The sequence below is a fragment of the Carcharhinus amblyrhynchos genome, chromosome 3 (assembly GCF_965287045.1).
Source record: "Carcharhinus amblyrhynchos chromosome 3, sCarAmb.v2.hapA, whole genome shotgun sequence".
Lineage (NCBI taxonomy): Eukaryota > Metazoa > Chordata > Chondrichthyes > Carcharhiniformes > Carcharhinidae > Carcharhinus > Carcharhinus amblyrhynchos.
Genome location: NC_137326.1, coordinates 16,911,511 through 16,929,787, shown reverse-complemented (window position 1 = coordinate 16,929,787; position 18,277 = coordinate 16,911,511). Strand labels below are relative to the sequence as shown.

General features: G+C 44.5%; 1 protein-coding gene across 2 annotated transcripts in view; it reads left to right on the top strand.

Annotated features, from left to right (window-relative positions):
* klhdc8b (kelch domain containing 8B) overlaps positions 1 to 18,277 on the top strand; it is a 91,491-nt gene that overhangs the window by 61,688 nt on the left and 11,526 nt on the right. For both annotated transcript variants that reach the window (XM_080181756.1, XM_080181755.1), the window contains exon 5: positions 12,831 to 12,932. In XM_080181756.1, coding sequence (XP_080037882.1) covers positions 12,831 to 12,932 — 102 coding nt within the window. The remainder of the gene's footprint in view (positions 1 to 12,830; positions 12,933 to 18,277) is intronic.

Sequence of the window (18,277 nt, the reverse complement as noted above, 5' to 3'; positions counted from 1 at the left end):
ACATTTTCAATACATTTTCTGATTCCATTTTCTCTCTCTCTCTTTCTCACATTCACCCTCTCCACATACACATATATAATTAGTGATGGGTTGAAAGGTTATGGAGAATGGGCAGGAATGTTGAGGCCAAGATGAGATCAGCCGCGATCATATTGAATGGTGGAGCAGGTTCGATGGGCTGATTTGCCTACCCCTGCTCCTAGTTCTTATTATATATATATAGATATATATCTGAATATAATCTGCATGGATATCAGTTACTCTTCCACTGAACTGCTGCACTTTACTCACCTCCAAGCCCTTTTCTCTCTTCCTCTACTGACTCTAGTCCTGCCTTATTATGTTACCCCTCACTCAGCCAACTAAGAGATAAAAAACCTTTGGGTCATGACAGAGATTCATGTCTGCAGCTAAAATTATCTAGAAAAACAGACAATGCAGTTGCATATTTTCCTAGCGCACTAAAGTGAATCCACGTATTTGCTTCATACTCATGGGAAAACCGGACAAAACATCAGATCAGCGAGGCTTTCCCATCTCCTGCTTTGATTCCAGTTTAGAATTGGAATTCTGCACAATGCAACACAGACCAATATTACGCACATGATCCGATGAATTACCGATGCTGTTTTTGGAGGCGAATGATAATAAGTTGTCAGAAGGAAACACCAGTGATGAGCACATTTCTCAAACTATACCAAGTAGATGGAAACCATTCATCTCTCACTCTTCATAGGAATTGTTACAAGAGAAAAAGCTACACCTTCCTAATAGTCACATGATTCTGATAGGGTGTAGGGAACATGTATCAAAATATGGAAGGTTAGCTCATGTTAACCATACAATCCCCACAGTACAGATGTAAGCCATTCAGCCCATTGAGTCTGCACTGACCACAATCCCATTCAGGCCCTATTCCCATAACCCCACACATTAACCCTGCTAATCCCCCTGACACTAGGATCAATTTAGCATAGCTAATCAACCTAACCCGCACATCTTTGGAGTGTGGGAGGAAACTGGAGCACCCAGAGGCAACTCACGCAGACACAGGGAGAATGTGCAAACTCTACACAAACAGTGACCCAAGGCCAGAGTTGAACCTGGGCCCCTAGCGCTGTGAGGCAGCAGTGCTAACCACTGTGCCATCATGCCACCTGAAAGAGGCCAGCTGGTCTTTACCTTTCTATTATTTTCATGGATTTGAATGAAATCTGCGCCAGTTGATTATTTTATATGTTCTGAGTGGTTGAATGCTTTAGGTAAGTTTGTGCGGTTGCAAGAGTAGACAAAGGACTCCAAGAAGAGTAGACAAAGCAGTAAAGGAGAGAATTGGTGCCAAAAACTTAATGGGGGAACAATCTTGCCAGAATTTGCTTAAGTGTCAAGTTCAGTCAGAAAACTGGCATGTAACTCTACAATTGCACAGAGCAGCTTTCCCTCCAGATTTTGAGCCTCTTATTTTTTAAAGAAATGAGTGGGTGTGGTTTATGCCGTCACTCTGGTGGGGCGGGGGCTGTTAGAACGAGAATAGGCTCCACAGAGATCAAAGCATTAACTTTGGAAGTTGCCCTGATCAGAAATAAAAAATAAGTTCTTTCCTACATCCCCCCTCCCCACCATAGAGGTATTGGGGGTCCTCCCCACAAATGATATCCAACATCCCCTCCTTCCCCATCTCCCCCACTGCATGATGATCGCCGGCATTTCATGAGCCGCCTCCCCCCACCGCCCACCCAATGAACGCATTTCCACCCCCCCCGCACCAACACACATGGGGTTCCCACTAGGGAGTGGTCCTGGTACTGCCCCCAACACCGACTGGGCCAACCTGTGCTGGGGGGCAGTGCCAGGGCAATGCCAGGCCATGTCCCTCTCCCATTGTCATGTCGACAAGGTGTGAATACACCATGAGGTGGGGGAATCATGTGGCAAGGGAACTACATAATTACATTTACATTTATTAAAATCAGAGATGGATGTCAATTACTCTTTCACTGAATTGCTACATCTTTTCTCTCTCTGCTCTCTCTGGTGACTTACACTCCTGCCTTATTTTGTTGGCCCTCATTCACCTGTCATCCAGCTAAGCTATAAAAGAACCTTCAGGTCATGACAGAGGTTACAGCGTGAACTTGATTACATCACTGGCGAGGGGTGGGGAAAATCAAAAATCACAATCTTGCTGGCGAGAATCCGGTTTTCTCCAGTTTCGGTGCTCCCACCGGCAGTCACATCCTCTGGGCTCAAGAATCCGCTCAATATCTTTTGATTAAGGAGGGGGCGTGTATGACTACATGTTCGGATTTTTGCATAAGAAATCTTCCTCAGTCTCAGCACAAAAGACCATCCTTAGAAATAAATAATCTGGCCCAAAGGTGTGCCTCTTTTTTCCTAAAACCCAGATAATTATAACCAGGGCAATGAACCGAAACCTGCCATCGATGTATTTCAGCTTGCTGAATTTATAACAAGCTCCCAGATGACCTCCTGTACTTTGAAAGGCATTAAAAAACACGACTATAACTAAAGCTGTAAAATGTGACACATATTTATTAAGTGATAAATAAATAAGTGAATAGGTTGAAGTGCTTGGAGTAGATTTACAGGCTCAGCAATTCCACAGAAAAAAGAATGTAAAGAATGGTCTCTTCCCTGTGCTAGAACTCAAAATAAAACAGGATTTGAAGCAAAATCTGAGACCACAATCTTACAATGCTGTTCATTTCAAAGAACCTGCTGTCTATCTCTCATTCTTTGATCGCTGCAGAAGGGTGTCTGATGGAAAAGGTCAGCTGAGATTATATTTTCAAAGACCTTTGAAGATTTCATATAGTGCCTTTCATGATTTCAGGTTGCCTGGAAGTACTTTACAGCCAATTACATAACTTTGAAGAAAACAGAAAATGCTATGAATGCTGGAAATCTGAAATAAAAGCAGAGGAGCAGATGCTGCCTGACCCATGTATATCCAGCATTTTTATTTTCAGGTTTGAAATCTGGAAAAAATGGTCACTGTTCTAACATTGGAAACATGGCAGCCAGTTTGCACACAGCAAGAGCACGGTGGCACAGTGGTTAGCACTGCTGCCTCACAGCACCAGGGACCTGGGTTCAATTCCTGGTTTGGATGAATGTGCACAGTTTGCACGTTCTCTCCGTGTTTGCGTGAGTTTCCTCCGGGTGCTCCAGTTTCCTCCCACAGTCTGAAAGATGTGCTGGTTAGATGTATTGGCAATGCTAAATTCTCCCTCAGTATACCTGGAAAGGTGCCAAAGTGTGGCGACTAGGGGATTTTCACAATAACTTCATTGCATTGGCCATGCTGAATCCTCCCTCAGTGTACCCTAATAAGTGTGGCAAGTAGGGGATTTTCACAGTAACTTCATTGCTTTGTTAATGTAAGCCCACTTGTGACACTAGCAAATAAACTAAAAAGCACGCAGGCTTTTAAGATAATGACCAGATAATATGATTTAGGTTGAGGGGAAATTGCTGGCCAAGATACCAAGTATCACTCACTACTCTGTTTTGACATCTTCTGTCTCTGTACCTGAGCAGACAGGCAGGACCTTGATTTATTGTTACGTCTGAAGGATGGTACCTCCGCTAATGCAGCACTCAAGGAAAAGCAAAAAAGTATTACACTCAAGTGATGCTGTCAATCAAGGAAATACTTAAAAACGTTCATAAAATGCTTGCATTTGAGCGTAATAAATTAGCCCCAGCCTGAGTACAGGTTGATTTATCCCAAACAATTAGTATGAACTGCGAGACTTACCCTCATTTGAGATATACTCCCAACTAACACTTGTTGGAACAGTCCAATTGTCACCTGTTTAGCAGCAGCTCTGAAAACATAAACACTGTAGGCAGGTAAACAGCATTACAATTTGAAGCTTGTACATATCGATGTTGTCCTATTAGCTGTGGCAGACTTGTCAGGGCTAATTTTCTGAGTTTATGTTGCTGATAGGATGCACCAATCTTGCATATCAGAAAATAATGGGCACCCGGCCCACCGTCATCCACAAGTGATTTCCCCAGAGTGAAAATCAGCTCTTGTTATCTGTTCTTGGGCTAGTGTTTAATGAGCAGGCTGGGCCATATATTGTAAATGAACCTAATTTGTAGATACAGTTGCAAGCGAGAAAAAAAGACCAATAATATCATACAGCACCCACAAAAATCGCACGCCTTTTGGGCCATTGGGTAAATTGGGAGACTCTGGTCATCTAGCTCTGAGTTACAATAAAAACTTTGTAAAAAATGTTTAGTGAAGAAGGAAAGATGCAGTGTCGCTAACTCAATGAAGTGTCTCTGATAATAATTAAGAGCTGTTTTCCCTGAAGCTTGGCTAACTTTCATGATTAGCTAAGGTAGGGAAGGAAGGGAATATAATAACTGGAGAAACTCCAAATGCCTAAGTAACTTGTATATTTTCACTGTGCATGGTGGCACAGTGGTTCGCACTGTTGCCTCCCAGTGTCAGGGATCCATGGTTGATTCCCAGCCTTGGATCACTCTCTGTGTGGAGTCTGCACATTCTCTCTGTGTTTGTGTGGGTTTCCCCTGGGTGCTCTGGTTTCCTCCCATTGTCCGAAAGACGTGCTGGTTAGCATTTGCCATGCTAAATTTTCCCTCAGTGTAACCCGAACAGGCACTGGAGTGTGGCAACTCGGGGATTTTCAGTTACTTCATTAATGTGAACCTACTTGTGACACTCATAAGAAGTAAACTTTATTGGACTTTTTATAGAGTTTTGACATGAGCATTATGCTTAATATGGAGCATGTCATGAAAGGAGTAATTGCAGAGAGTTGGCAGCAATGTGGTGTAGCCCTATCACTGACTCATCTTCAGCCGAGTGAATCTCGGTACTGGCTGTGCTGAATAGTTAAAATTATCCTTATTTGCAAACTTTGCAACCTTTTCTTATCCCTCGCTCCTCTGACTCACAGTGCAGACGTGAATCTAGTTATTTAATTTTACATTCTCTCCCAACTTTATTGCTGTTCCTTCCAAAGCAGCACACACCAGTCACCATTCTCCAACTAGAGTCTGAATGATTGAAGGCATCAAATGGCCAGGAAAATATCTCGCCTTCAGTCAGTCCAATTTTCCATAGGATCCAAAGGATTTTAATTGCTAATAATATCAGTATCTTAAATATGCATCTTTTCTTTGGATAAGGCTCTGTGGTGTGACGTGTTTGGCACGCGATTGATTTTATTCTGAAAAGCCACTGCTGGGAGCAGGTTAATATGTTGGTGCATGGATCCCTGCTGTGGGACACACTGTCAATCTTTGACACTCGGAAGAAAATTTATGATTCAATTTCCATGGCTACTTTGACAAATGAGTGATGGACACAATTATCAAAACCTGTTGGGTTGAAAGGGCAGCTTGCCTTCCCCTCCTTCGACTGCTAACTTTTCAGGGTCTGTAGACACCAGAATATAATTCCCCCTGACATTCCTGCAGTGTTCATACCATCAATAAATTAAATGGAAGGCTTAAAACTTACTGCAGCATGAACAACGGCAGGACTTCAGATCTGCTGCAGTGCAGGCTTTAGTACCAGTATTAATGAGCTAAATGTTAATGTTATTTCCATTTGAACTGAGAAGTATTTTTTGAAATTTGCAACCACTTTATCACCATCTTATTATGTCGCGTCTCTAGTTGGGCGATGCAGGTGTACAATTTTTTAAAAATAAATTTTGAGGGAAAAAAAGCCTAAATCCTAAATCCAGACACAGATAGAAAGAAAGACCTTGAAATGGTGCCTTTTGCACCCTCAAGATGTCCCAGAGCACTTCACAGCAGCCTGGGCGATGTGCAGTTTCACATAGCTATGAGGGCAAAAGTCTGAGCTTCACACTCGGGGATCCATAAAGTACATCAGTGACCTGAGGGCTCTCTAACTATATTTAAAATTTTTTTCTGAGAAAAATGACGCATCATTTTAATTTGGTGCTGGTTGACTGTAGTGCTTTCGATATCTGGAACCTCTGAAAAATGTATCCTAATTAACAGTAAGAGTGTTGACTCCAAATTCTGCCTTGCCAATCAATGATGAGAAACAATCTTCCTGCTCGCGGCTCAATTTTGATGTGCTTGGATGATTTTTGAACTTGTGTGAGAGCCTGAAGTGTATGAGGAAGAAAAGACAGATGGCATTACCATCACTGAATCCCCCACAGTCAACATCCTTGGGGTTACCATTGACCAAAAACTCAATGGACTCACCACATAAACACAGTGCCTACAAGAGCAGGTCAAATGCTAGAAATACTGCAGCAAGTAACTCACCTCCTGACTCCCCAAAGCCTATCCACCATCTACAAGGCACAAGTCAGGAGTGTGATGGGATACTCCCCATTTGCCTGGATGGGTGCAGCTCCAACAACACTCAAGAAGCTCAATACCGTACAGTAGAAAGCAGCCCACTTAATTGGCACCACACCTACAAACACCCATTCCCTCCACCACTGATGTTCAGTAGCAGCAGTGTGTACCATCTACAAAATGCACTGCAGCAATTCACCAAAGATTCTTAAATAGTATCTTCCAAACCCACGATCACTTCTGTGTAGAAGGACAAGGGCAGCAAATACATGGGAACACCACCAAACTGCAAGTTCCCCTCCATGCCATTCATCACCCTGTCTTGTAAATATATAGTCGTTCCTTCACAGTTGCTGGGTCAAAGTTCTGGGATTCTCTCCCTAGCGACCCATAGTATGTGGACTGCAGTGTTTCAAGTAGGCAGCTCACTACCATCCTCTCAAGAGCAACCAGGGATGGGCAATAAATGCTGGCCAGTCAGTGACGCCCATACCCACAAATGAGTAAAAGAAAATGATAAAGCACCGTCTCTCAGTGTCAGACCTGTAGCCATTAGTTCAGGAGCTGGGACTGAGTGGACTTTACAGGACAGCTTAAAGGTGGGATTTACTGGTGTGAATCCCTGAGCATGAATGGTTTGCAGCCAGGGCCGAGGGAAAGTGAAGCACGGTGCCAGCTTGCTGGAGGGTGAGGTCGTCCATGGGTTCTGCTGCAGAGGACACAAAATGAGAACTTCAATGGGCAGCATACAGATAAAGGATGTTCAATGAAATGCTTGGTGCATGAACAGGCCTACCAAAAAGGCAACCACTCCTGTCAAGGAGCATGAAAAAGTCCAGCACCACATTTCTGCTCCTTAAAATCTACCTCATTGATCAAGCTTTTGTCTGTTGACCCTAATATCATCATATCTCTACTTTCTCAGGCGACTTAAGGAAATTTGGCATGTCAGCTACGACACTCACCAATTTTTGTAGATGCACCATAGAAAGCATCCTTTCCGGATGTGTCACAGCTTGGTATAGCTCCTGCTCTGCCCAAGACATCAAGAAATTACAAAGGGTTGTGAACGTAGCCCAGTCCTTCACACAAACCAGCCTCCATCCATTGACTCTGTCTATACTTCCTGCTGCCCGGAAAAGCAGCCAGCGTAATCAAGGACCCCATGCACCCTGGACATTCTCTCTTCCACCTTCTTCCGTCGGGGAAAAGATACAAAGTCTGAGAACATGTAACAAATGGACAGCGCCTTCCCTGCTGACTTTTGAACGGTTCTATCATATACTAAGCTAATCTTTCCCTTCACCCTATCTGTAACTGCAATATTATATTCTGCACCCTCTCCTTTCCTGCACACTCCAAGAACTGTATACTTTGTATAGTGCGCAAGAAACAATACTTTTCACTATATCCCAATACATGTGACAATAAATCAAATCAAATATTGTGGCTTGCTGCTTTTATGGATAATGCTGTTACTAAGCCCCCTGGGACATTATGTTACATTAAATGTGTGATTTACATGTAAGTTATTGTTGTCAGAGATAGTAGTAACAGATGCATGGATAAAGGTTTCTGCAGCAAATATGCTGAGATAGGGCCTGAATCGAGCAATGTAGCAGAGGTGGAAAGTAGTAGGTCAGTGTAAATACAATTTTTGTTTCTGCCTTATTCTTGCCTTTAATTGTGAGGTAAAATCGTTGAGTTTCTTTTCTTGATAGCTGTAAGTCATCCATCTTTTTTACAGGCATATACAACAAAGTGCTAAGAACACAAGCCTTATAAACCATCTGTTGGTTTTAAGAGTCAACTTGATGTTATTCCATATGCTCTCTGCACCACATTACGGCAATTTCCCGGTAGGATAAAGTCACCAAGATGGCAGTCCTCCCAAAGATAGAGCTCTCAAGTTTGTTAGCAGTCTTCAAATGGAGGTGGCTTTGTTGGTGTGGACACATTCACAAGTTGCATACATAAAGACTATCTGTACGGGGATATACCTGGGGACTAGACGATCAGTAGGATGCCCAAAACTCTGCCTCGAAGATGCTTCTGAGTGTGACATGCAGGCCCAAAACGTAAATTGTCATCACCAGCTATTGACAGAGGAAAGCGGCAACACCTCCTAGGACTAGAGTACACCACCGCAATGACAAGCTGCTACAGTGGCTTGGCAACAGACACCAACGCTGGAAACAATAAGCCACAATGACACCTAGTGGCTTTATGTAGAGCTTACACATGGCAGAACCTGCCTCTCAATGAATGGCCACTTCAGCCATCTGCAAAGGTGTGCTATATGAAGGCAGCTCATCTCAAATAGATTCTTTTTTGCGTACCCATCATCTTTCATAGATGGAAAGGTGCCAACAATGAAGAAGCTCCTCCACAAAACAACCATCAACATTTAATACCCAGGCATTGTTCACCCACACCTCAATCCTAAAAGAACCATTAGAAAAAGCTCTTGCTATCCAAGCACCAGCAGCCAAATCCAACAAGTATACTATAACTTAAGATAAGAAGTATCACACTGTTGAAGAATGCCATAGACACAGACATACATCTACACTGTTGCTCCGAACCCCATATGCAAACATTGGGCCCTACTTTCTCGGCAACACTCATCTATTAAGAAACAATTAATGTCTTATTTTTCTAAGGAAATCAAGTAAGTCCCAAATGTAAGTACATTGGGGCTCAAACTGATGATAGTGGGGCAGGATGGGCAGGGTGGATGGGAAGGGTTGGTGCGGTATTTGTTGCTGATGCCTCCCTACCAGCAAAACCTAAATCACCCTTAAAAAGAACTCCCCCACCCTCCCCATTAAACCCATCTCAGATCATTAAATCAAATTGTCCAGGATAGACCACACTGGCACACTGGTTAGCACTGCTGCCTCACAGCATTAGGGACCTGGCCTTGGGTCACTGTCTGTGTGGAGTCTGCACATTCTCCCCGTATCTGTGTGGGTTTCCTCCGGGGGCTCCGGTTTCCTCCCACAGTCCAAAGATGTGCAGGTTAGGTGGATTGGCCATGCTAAATTGGTCTTAGTGTCAGGGGATTCGCAGGGTAAATGTGCAGGGTTACGTGAGGGGGGCCTGAGTGGGATTGTGGTCAGTGCAGACCCAATGAGCTGAATGGCCTCCTTCTGCACTGTAAGGATTCTATGATTCTGTGATCTGACATAAATACTTGAAGGAATCTGAACATCCTTATCTTTGCTTAAAAAGGCAAAAACTCTTTGAGAAATACCTGGATGCCAAATTAAGTGGATAACTTATCATTGCAATGTTTTTGGAAAATTAAATTCTTCATTTACCACCTGACCATGGAAGTTAATTCATTTCCTGTAAAAGACCTATTCCTATTAAAAGTGGGACCTGGAGTCATTGACCTATTTCAAACAAGACCCTGGAAGCAATGATCTGCAACATTGTTCAAGTGAAATCGATAGTTTTGCTAAGTCGAATATTGAAGTATCCTGTTGGGAGAAATAGTTTGATGGCTGGTTTGTATTTATTTAGGTTATACAGCAATGGAATGCTGTGATGGATAGTTTGCCGCATTAATGAATATTGCAGACACTGTCCTCCCCTGTGGTGAGTTTGGTGGTGGGAGAATAGGGAGTGAGGACCTGCCACCTTCCCACCTCCACCCTGATTAAGAATGTAACAAGAAGGCCTTAAATGAGTATTCAGTGCCAACATAACAGCCTCATCCTGCTGCCACTGGTATTAGCTTGGCAGTGTATTGTGGGGGTGCTCCCCATGCAGGGAGCACATCAAACATAGCCTGGCATTTTTGCTGCAGGCTCACACAAAGGAGATCAAGTGTTCATAAGAACATAAGAAATAGGAGCAGGAGTAGGCCATCTCGCCCTTCGAGCCTGCCCCGCCATTTAATAAGATCATGGCTGATCTGACGTGGCTCAGTTCCACTTTCCCGCCTTCTCCCCATAACCCTTAATCCCCTTGCCTATCAAAAACCTATCTACCTGCATCTTCAATATATTTAGTGAGGCAGCCTCCACCACTTCAATGGGCAGAGAATTCCAGAGATTCACCACCCTTTGAGTGAAGAAGTTCCTCCTCAACTCCGTTCTAAACTGCACCCCCCTTATCTTGAGGCTGTGTCCTCTAGTGCTACTGTCCTTTCTGAGCAGGAAGAGCCTCTCCACCTCTATCCTATCCATCCCATTCATCATCTTATATGTCTCAATGAGATCTCCCCTCATTCTTCTAAACTCTAACGAGTACAAGCCTAGTTTATTCAGCCTCTCCTCATAGCTCAACCCCCTCAACTCTGGTATCAGCCTAGTGAACCTCCTCTGCACTCCCTCCAAGGCCAAAATATCCTTGCGTAAGTACAGCGACCAAAACTGCACACAGTACTCCAGCTGCGGCCTCACCAGTGCCCTGTACAGTTGCAGCAAGACCTCCCTACTTTTATATTCAATCCCCCTCACTATGAAGGCCAGCATCCCATTCACCTTCCTGACCACCTGCTGCACCTGCAGGCTGGGTTTTTGCGACTCATGCACAAGGACCCCGAGGTCCCTCTGCACCGTCGCATGCTGCAGTTTTTCACCATGTAAGTAATAGTCCTTCCTACCATTATTCCTACCAAAGTGGACAATTCACACCTGCCAACATTAAATTCCATTTGCCAGTTCCTGGCCCATTCGCCCAGCCTATCTAGATCCCTCTGTAGACTTTCCACACCCTCCGCACAATTTGCCGTTCCACCAATCTTGGTGTCATCAGCAAATTTCGACACCCTACACTCGGTTCCCTCCTCCAGATCATCTATATAAATGGTAAATAGCTGAGGCCCCAGCACCGACCCCGGGGCACTCCACTAGTCACCAACCGCCAATCTGAATAGCACCCATTGACCCGCACTCTCTGCCTCCTATTTGACAGCCAATCCCCTATCCACGCTAACACCCTACCCCTAACTCCATGCCCCCTAACCTTCTGCAATAACCTCTTGTGCGGCACCTTATCAAACGCCTTCTGAAAATCAAGAAACAAAGGAACTCAGAGCCTGATTGAGGGACCTGGCATCGGGAAGTGAGGCAGAGAGGTGGCAGTGAGATCCTGCCTTTTTCCCTCGCTGCTGACCTCTCCCTCCACACTTCATAACTCCCTCCCTGCAATCCCGAAGCTGCCTGTCCCTGGCTCGCTCCTCAGTGGTGGGTGGGTGTTGTGCGTGCAGCAGCCCTCACTCCCCAATAGTGCTGCTGAGCACAGCAGAGCTGCGGCCTCTGATTGGTTGGCAGTGCTCGCCAAGCTTGACAGCTGCCTCTGGGGGTCCTTGAACCGAGGGATAGGCCCACCACTGGCCTGACAAGTGGCTGGGTGGCACAACAATCAGTAGGCCTTCCCAAAACAGAGGAGTATCTGGGTTTTTCAGCCAGTGGCTGAGACTTCTGCCACCTTCACAAGATTCTACCTATGTTACAGGGCTTTCGCAATGTTTCTTTTGTTGCATTTAAAACTATCATTCCCTTCAAGTAGCCAGACAAAGTAGCGGCGTAGTTTCAAGATGATTTATTGACAACTGTAGCACTACAGGACTCTGACTAAGCCATTCCGAGCTGTTAGAGTGCAGAATTCAGAAATACACAAGCAATTATAGTTTCAACTTTGATTATAAGTAATTAGCACATACCAATAAAAGTATAGGAGTTATTTTGATCCACACACAGTTATTGATTAAGGTTACATCATGCATACATAAGAGTATAGTGACCGTTGTGTGGCACGGTAGCACAATGGTTAGCACTGCTGCTTCACAACTCCAGGGATCCGGGTTCAATTCCTGGCTTGGGTCACTGTCTGTGTGAAGTTTGCATATTCTCCTCGTGGCTACATGGATTTCCTCCTGGTGCTCCGGTTTCCTCCCACAGTCCAAAGATGTGTGGGTTAGGTTGATTGGCCATGCTAAAATTGCCCCTTAGTGTTCTGAGATGTGTAGATTAGAGGGATTAGCGAGTAAATATGTAGGGATATTGGGGTAGGTGCAGACTCGATGGGCCAAAGGGCCTCTTTCTGCACTGTAGGGTATCTATGACTCTATGACCAGTTAAGACTTATGCATGTTACATCATCAAGCGATGATAGCTATATCTCTGACTAATGGTATATCAACCTCCCTTTCCATTGTTCCTTGTTCTAATGGTAAACATGAGCTGCAACTGTACACCATTCAATGAAATGATCCTTGAATCTTATCTGTGTCTGCTTTAATCAAGACCTGTGTTTTTCACATAACTTTCCCTGCGTGACCGAGATTTTAAACTTGTCAAATTATTAATCCTTTCAGCCTATATATTGAAGAGCTGAAATGAAAATATCAAAGTATGTTTGATAAACAATGTTCAAATCACCACAGTGTTTGGGCATACATCCAGCAATCATTGTTGTCCCTTTATGATCTCTCCTATAGTTTTAATAAGTGTTTACTTTTTTAGGTATCTGGACTAAACAGTCCCGTTCCACCCGGATGAGAGAGAAACGTGCAGATTTCTCTGTGGGCCACATTGGAGGAAGAGTGATTGCTGCTGGAGGGCTAGGTAATAATTATTGTTTGAGTTTCCACTTTCCAGTTTCCACTGAGAGTGATGGGGAAGGGACAGCCATTATTTCCTACTCGTGCGATGTAACACACTGGACAGTCACAGTGATTCATCACTGACTTTAAGCGGTTAAATCAGTTGGATAAAAGAAAAGGGAATAAAAGAGAAATCAGCTTATCTGAGGAACAAGTTCATGAACAAGTTCAGCTCTGGACTACACAACTCTGCAACAAGCTCCAAAGATTAATAGAAACCAGTCGAATCAAAATGCAACACCACATTTGTCCTCTTGTGAAGAACAACACCTCTCTGTAAGTGAGAAATAACAGCACATTTACTGAAAACCCATTTGAAATCGAAGGTCAAGAATTACATGTTCCAGGAAATGCAGCGAATAAAAGTCACCGATGCAAGAACAGGCACACAATATTGGCTCCAAAACACTTTAAAGCACTCTCGCACGTAGATTATATCTATTGGGCAGCACGGTGGCACAGTGGTCAACACTGCTGCCTCACGAACCTGGGTTCAATTCCTGGCTTGGGTCACTATCTATGTGAAGTCTGCATGTTCTCCCTGTGTCTGCATGGGTTTTCTCTGGGTGCTCTGGTTTCCTTGCACAAGTCCAAAGATGTGCTGGTTGGCCATGCTAAATTCTCCCTCAATGTACCCCAACAGGTGCCAGAGTGTGATGACTAAGGGATTTTTAACAGTGATTTCATTGCAGTGTTAATATAAGCCCACTTGTGACACTAAAAAATAAACATATCGTAGAAAGGACTAAGAATAGTAAAGTAGAAAAATGACAATTGTGTACCAGGTGAATAAAACTATAAATGCTTTTAAATGTTTGTAATTTTGCAATGCTGAGTCTGGAAGTAAAATGGCCCCAGACGATCAAGGATGGAGTTGAAGGAAGGGTCCTTTAAAGGGCAGGGAGGTGGAGTCTAACATGTGCCCCAGTTGTTAGTAAAATAATATTTGCTATTTTCCACTCAGATGGAGCAACATTGGTTATCATAGAGTTTAGCCGGGGAGTAACAGGTTTCTGTGATAAGGTTAGGAGAATTTGAGTGTTTGTGGCATCAGGGCCAATGTCACTTACCAACTGTATCACTCTTCTGTGTCAGTAACCTCTTGGTTGAAGCCCCTCTGTACAATTTGAGTACATGATTGCTGTGCTAAAGTGCTTTAAAATACTTTGGCGGATATGGTAGCGTGCTGTTTCAGTCTATTTTTTCTGGTATTGTGAAAAATTTAATTATGCTGTGCCTGCCATTGACTCAGTGGCTTTTATTTGCTATATTTCAGTGAGCATTTGGACCTTGACCTTAGATTTCAAATGGTTTTCTCGTAACTGGTGGTGTTATTTCTCACCTACAGAGGTGTTGTTCTTCACAAGCGAATGGACGGTGGTGCTGCAGTTAGATTTGACTGGTTTCTATCAGTCTTTGAAGTTTGTTTTTAAAAATCTTCCCACGTATCGTGATTCAGCTCACAAACTTCACAGAATCTCAGGATTGTGTGCAACGCAGAAGGAGGCCATTCGCCTTGTCCCATCAGTGCCAGCTCTCCATAGAAGCAATTTACTTAGTCCCACTCTCCTGCCTTTTCCCCAGAGCCGTGCTTGTTCTTTCCTTTCAGCTGATTGTTCAGTTCCCTCTTGAATACCTTGAATGAACCTGCCTCCGGCACGCTCTCAGGCAGTGCATTCCAGATCCTAACCTCTTGCTGCTCGGAAACATATTTCCTCATTTTTTGCTGTTGTTTATTTCATCAATCAGCTAAAATCTGTGCCCTCTTGTTCACAATCATTCCACCACTGGAAACAGTGCACCCTGTTTTACTATTCTAATTCTATGTGCTGGGTGGACTTGAAACTGGGAGTGTTTCAGATCCGATTTTTAGACCCATTCTCAGGCATCCCCATATGCACTCTGCTTGCAAACATATCAGCGATTCTGAATTGCACTGCACAACCCCGTGGACGGGGTTTAACGCGCCCGAAACCCTGCAGCTCTAATCGACATCTCCAACTGCGCTTGTGCAGAAAAAAAATAGAGTGAGGCTCCTTGGCCACGTTGCTCCCGGGCTGGATAATGCTTCCTCTTGGCCCCCACAGACATAGCCCCATCCCCACAACATTACTGACTCACTTATATCCCTATCTCCCGCCACCCAGACAAATCGAGGCCCCCTCCCCCCTTTTGCTCCCACCGATCTCAGGTAGAGTGGCAGCGGACCCTACTTTTCACCTCACTGATCTCAGGCAGAGTAGCAGCTGCCCCCCCTTCCCCCTCACTGATCTCAGGCAGAGTGCCAGCCATCTCCCCCTTTCCCCTCACTGATCTCAGGCAGAATAGCAGCGGACCCCCCCTTTCCCCTCTCTGATCTCAGGCAGATTGGCAGTGGAACCCGCCCTTCCCCCTCACTGATCTCAGGCAGAGTAAGAAGTCTCACAACACCATGTTAGAGTGCCAGTGGACCCCCCCCTCTTTCCCCTCACTGATCTCAGGCAGAGTAGCAGTGGAACCTGCCCTTCCCCCTCACTGATCTCAGGCAGAGTGGCAGCGGACCCCCCTTCCCCACCCCCACCAACCACTGATCTCAAGCAGAGAGCGGTCAGATGCTAAGCACTTACCTCCCCACTAACTGGAGCACCCACATTGGACTTTTATGAAGCATGTCTGTTTTGCACTGATTCTGGATGAGCGAATGTGGTGGTAAAGGGGGAAATGCCACTAAGGTTGGGTGTGCAGCCGATTAAGTCAATTTAAATGCATTTAAATTGCCATCGCGCTCATTTCGGGCACAGTTCCAATTGTGGCCATTTTTGGGCTTTGGTAAAAGGGGAACTGGTGCAGAGGTGGGCACAGATCGTGCTCGTCTCACGCCCGACTTTTTTGTGCTTGTAAGTGGGCACAACATGATGGTGAAACCGGCCCAGTTTTTCCCTCTCTACTCATGGTTTTGAATATCAAATCACTTCTTAACTTTCTCTTCTCCAAGGAACATAGTCCTAACTTCTCCAATGTGTTCATGTAACTGAAGTTCCTCTTCCCAGGGACCATTCTTGTGAATCTTTTCTGCACTCTCTCTAATGCCTTCACAACTTTCCTACAGTGTGATGTTCAGAATTCTCTTGATGCCGAACCAGTGTTCTATACAAGTTTAACATAACTCTTTCACTCTATGCCCCTATTAATAAAGCCCAGGATATTGTATACTTTATTGATCACACTCTCAACTTTCCTGTCACCTTCAATGATTTAGTTTAGTTCAGTTTTTTTTAGTTTATTCATTAGTGTCACAGGTAGGCTTACATTAACACCGCAATGAAGTTACTGTGAAAATCTCCCGAGTGCCGCCTGCAAAATGAAAATCCAAGAATTAACCTTCTCCGATCTTGGTTACTCCACGCGGGTACATAGAAATCCATTTTCTTATCTATAAAACAGGCTTTAATGAGAGTGACAGCCTGAAGTGATAGGTTTTAAACACATCAGTGAATTAAGGCAAGCTTCAACTTGCTACAACAAATTGATATTTCTCAACAAGGAATTTATGGTATTGTCAATTAACTGAAAGATAAAAAGCAGCTGGCTCAGTGTTCTTGAAATTCAATTTGGGGAGAAATCAAATAATCCCTGAAAACATCATGAAAGGCATGTAGTTGTGAAATGAGGACAACGTGACATCTTCATGCTGTCTACCCATCAGCATGGGTTCGCCACTCTGTGCTAACCAAGCTGTGCATTGGCTGCATGCACCAGCCTGGGGCCTAAAACTGCTCGAGCATTTCCTAATGCCAGCCTGCATTGCTTAAAGCAAGTCCGCACCTTTTAAATGGGAGTGGGTGCTGGAAGTCGTGGAGGGAGTGAATCTGACCTGGAATTGTGAAGAATGGCAGGGCGTGAGCAGGAGCTGTCATTGTTGAACCTGTGGCCAGAAGATGACGGTGTACTCATACCTAATCCTCCTCCCCACATCTCACTTCTACCTCACCTCACAATGTCTTTTGACTTAAAAGCTGCAGTTGGTGTAAGCACACAGTTCTTAGCTCTCACCTCACCTACCCTCCCTCATCAAAAACTTGCCCTTGGGCAGCACTGTGGCGCAGTGGTTAGTACCTGTGCCTCATAGTGCCAGGGACCCGGACTCAATTCCCACCATGGGTGGCTGTCTGTATGGAGTTTGCACATTCTCCCCATCTCTGCATGGGTTTCCTCTGGGTGCTCAGGTTTCCTTACACACTCCAAAGATGAGTGGATTAGGTTGATTGGCCCTGCTATATTGTCTCTTAGTGCCAGGAGGATTAGCTATTGTCTTGGCAGGAAACAAGGACAGCACTGATCCAAGCTTGCTGAAGAGCGAGGTCACACACGAGTTCTGCTGCACAGGACAGAGGAGAGGTACAAAGGATCAGGCTACACATAAAATAGAAGCAAAATATTGTGGATGCTGGAAATCTAAAATAAAAACAGTGAGTGTTGCAAACACTCAGTAAGTCTGGCAGCATCTATGGAGAGAGAAAAAAAGTTCACGTTTCGAGCCAAATAAGACTGCAAACACCAAGAAAGAGGCTGATGAGTGTCCACAAAAACATGCTAGGTCATACAGAGGAGAACCAGAAAGCCTGTGTTGAATATCAAAGAGCCATGGGGCAATAGAATGGAATAAAATGCTGCTCTCGCTAATAATGATCATGAAATAACTGGATTGTCTTAAAAACCCATCTGGTTCACTCATGTCTTTCAGCAAAGGAAATCTGTGGCATGCCTAGCATGACCTCATTGTAATATTAAACTGCCTGATTATAGTATTGAAATCAGGCTATGATCTTTTTCCCTCCAGATTACCAGTCCAGCCCTCCTTGAGCCCCTGATGCTTTCTGGGGACTATCCACAAAGCTTCCAGGCTGCATCTCTCTACTGCTGGCTTTCCTACCTAGCAACCCAGCTGGCATCTCCATCTGACTGACTGCCAGGCTGGAGACAATTTTTAAGAAGTGACGTTGAGATTCTGCCACTAAATTTGCGAGGACCTTTGCATTCCTGGGATGTTGTGTTTGGCTCCCTCACCCGCCCCGAGCAAATATTATTGCTCACTCCCCACCTCAGTACAGGTATTTGGGCCTCCTCTTCCTTCTGATGGAATTGAGAAATCTGCACAGGGAGGGTGTGGGGGAGAGAGTGCTGGTGTGTTGTTCAGAAACATCCTTTTACTGACCCATTGAACTCCTTAATCATCTTCTGAGCATCATTTGCAATGGCTTCTCTTCCTGCTCCCTCACCATTACGCCTGTTACTCCCCTCAGGATCTATTCCCAGACCCCTCCTATA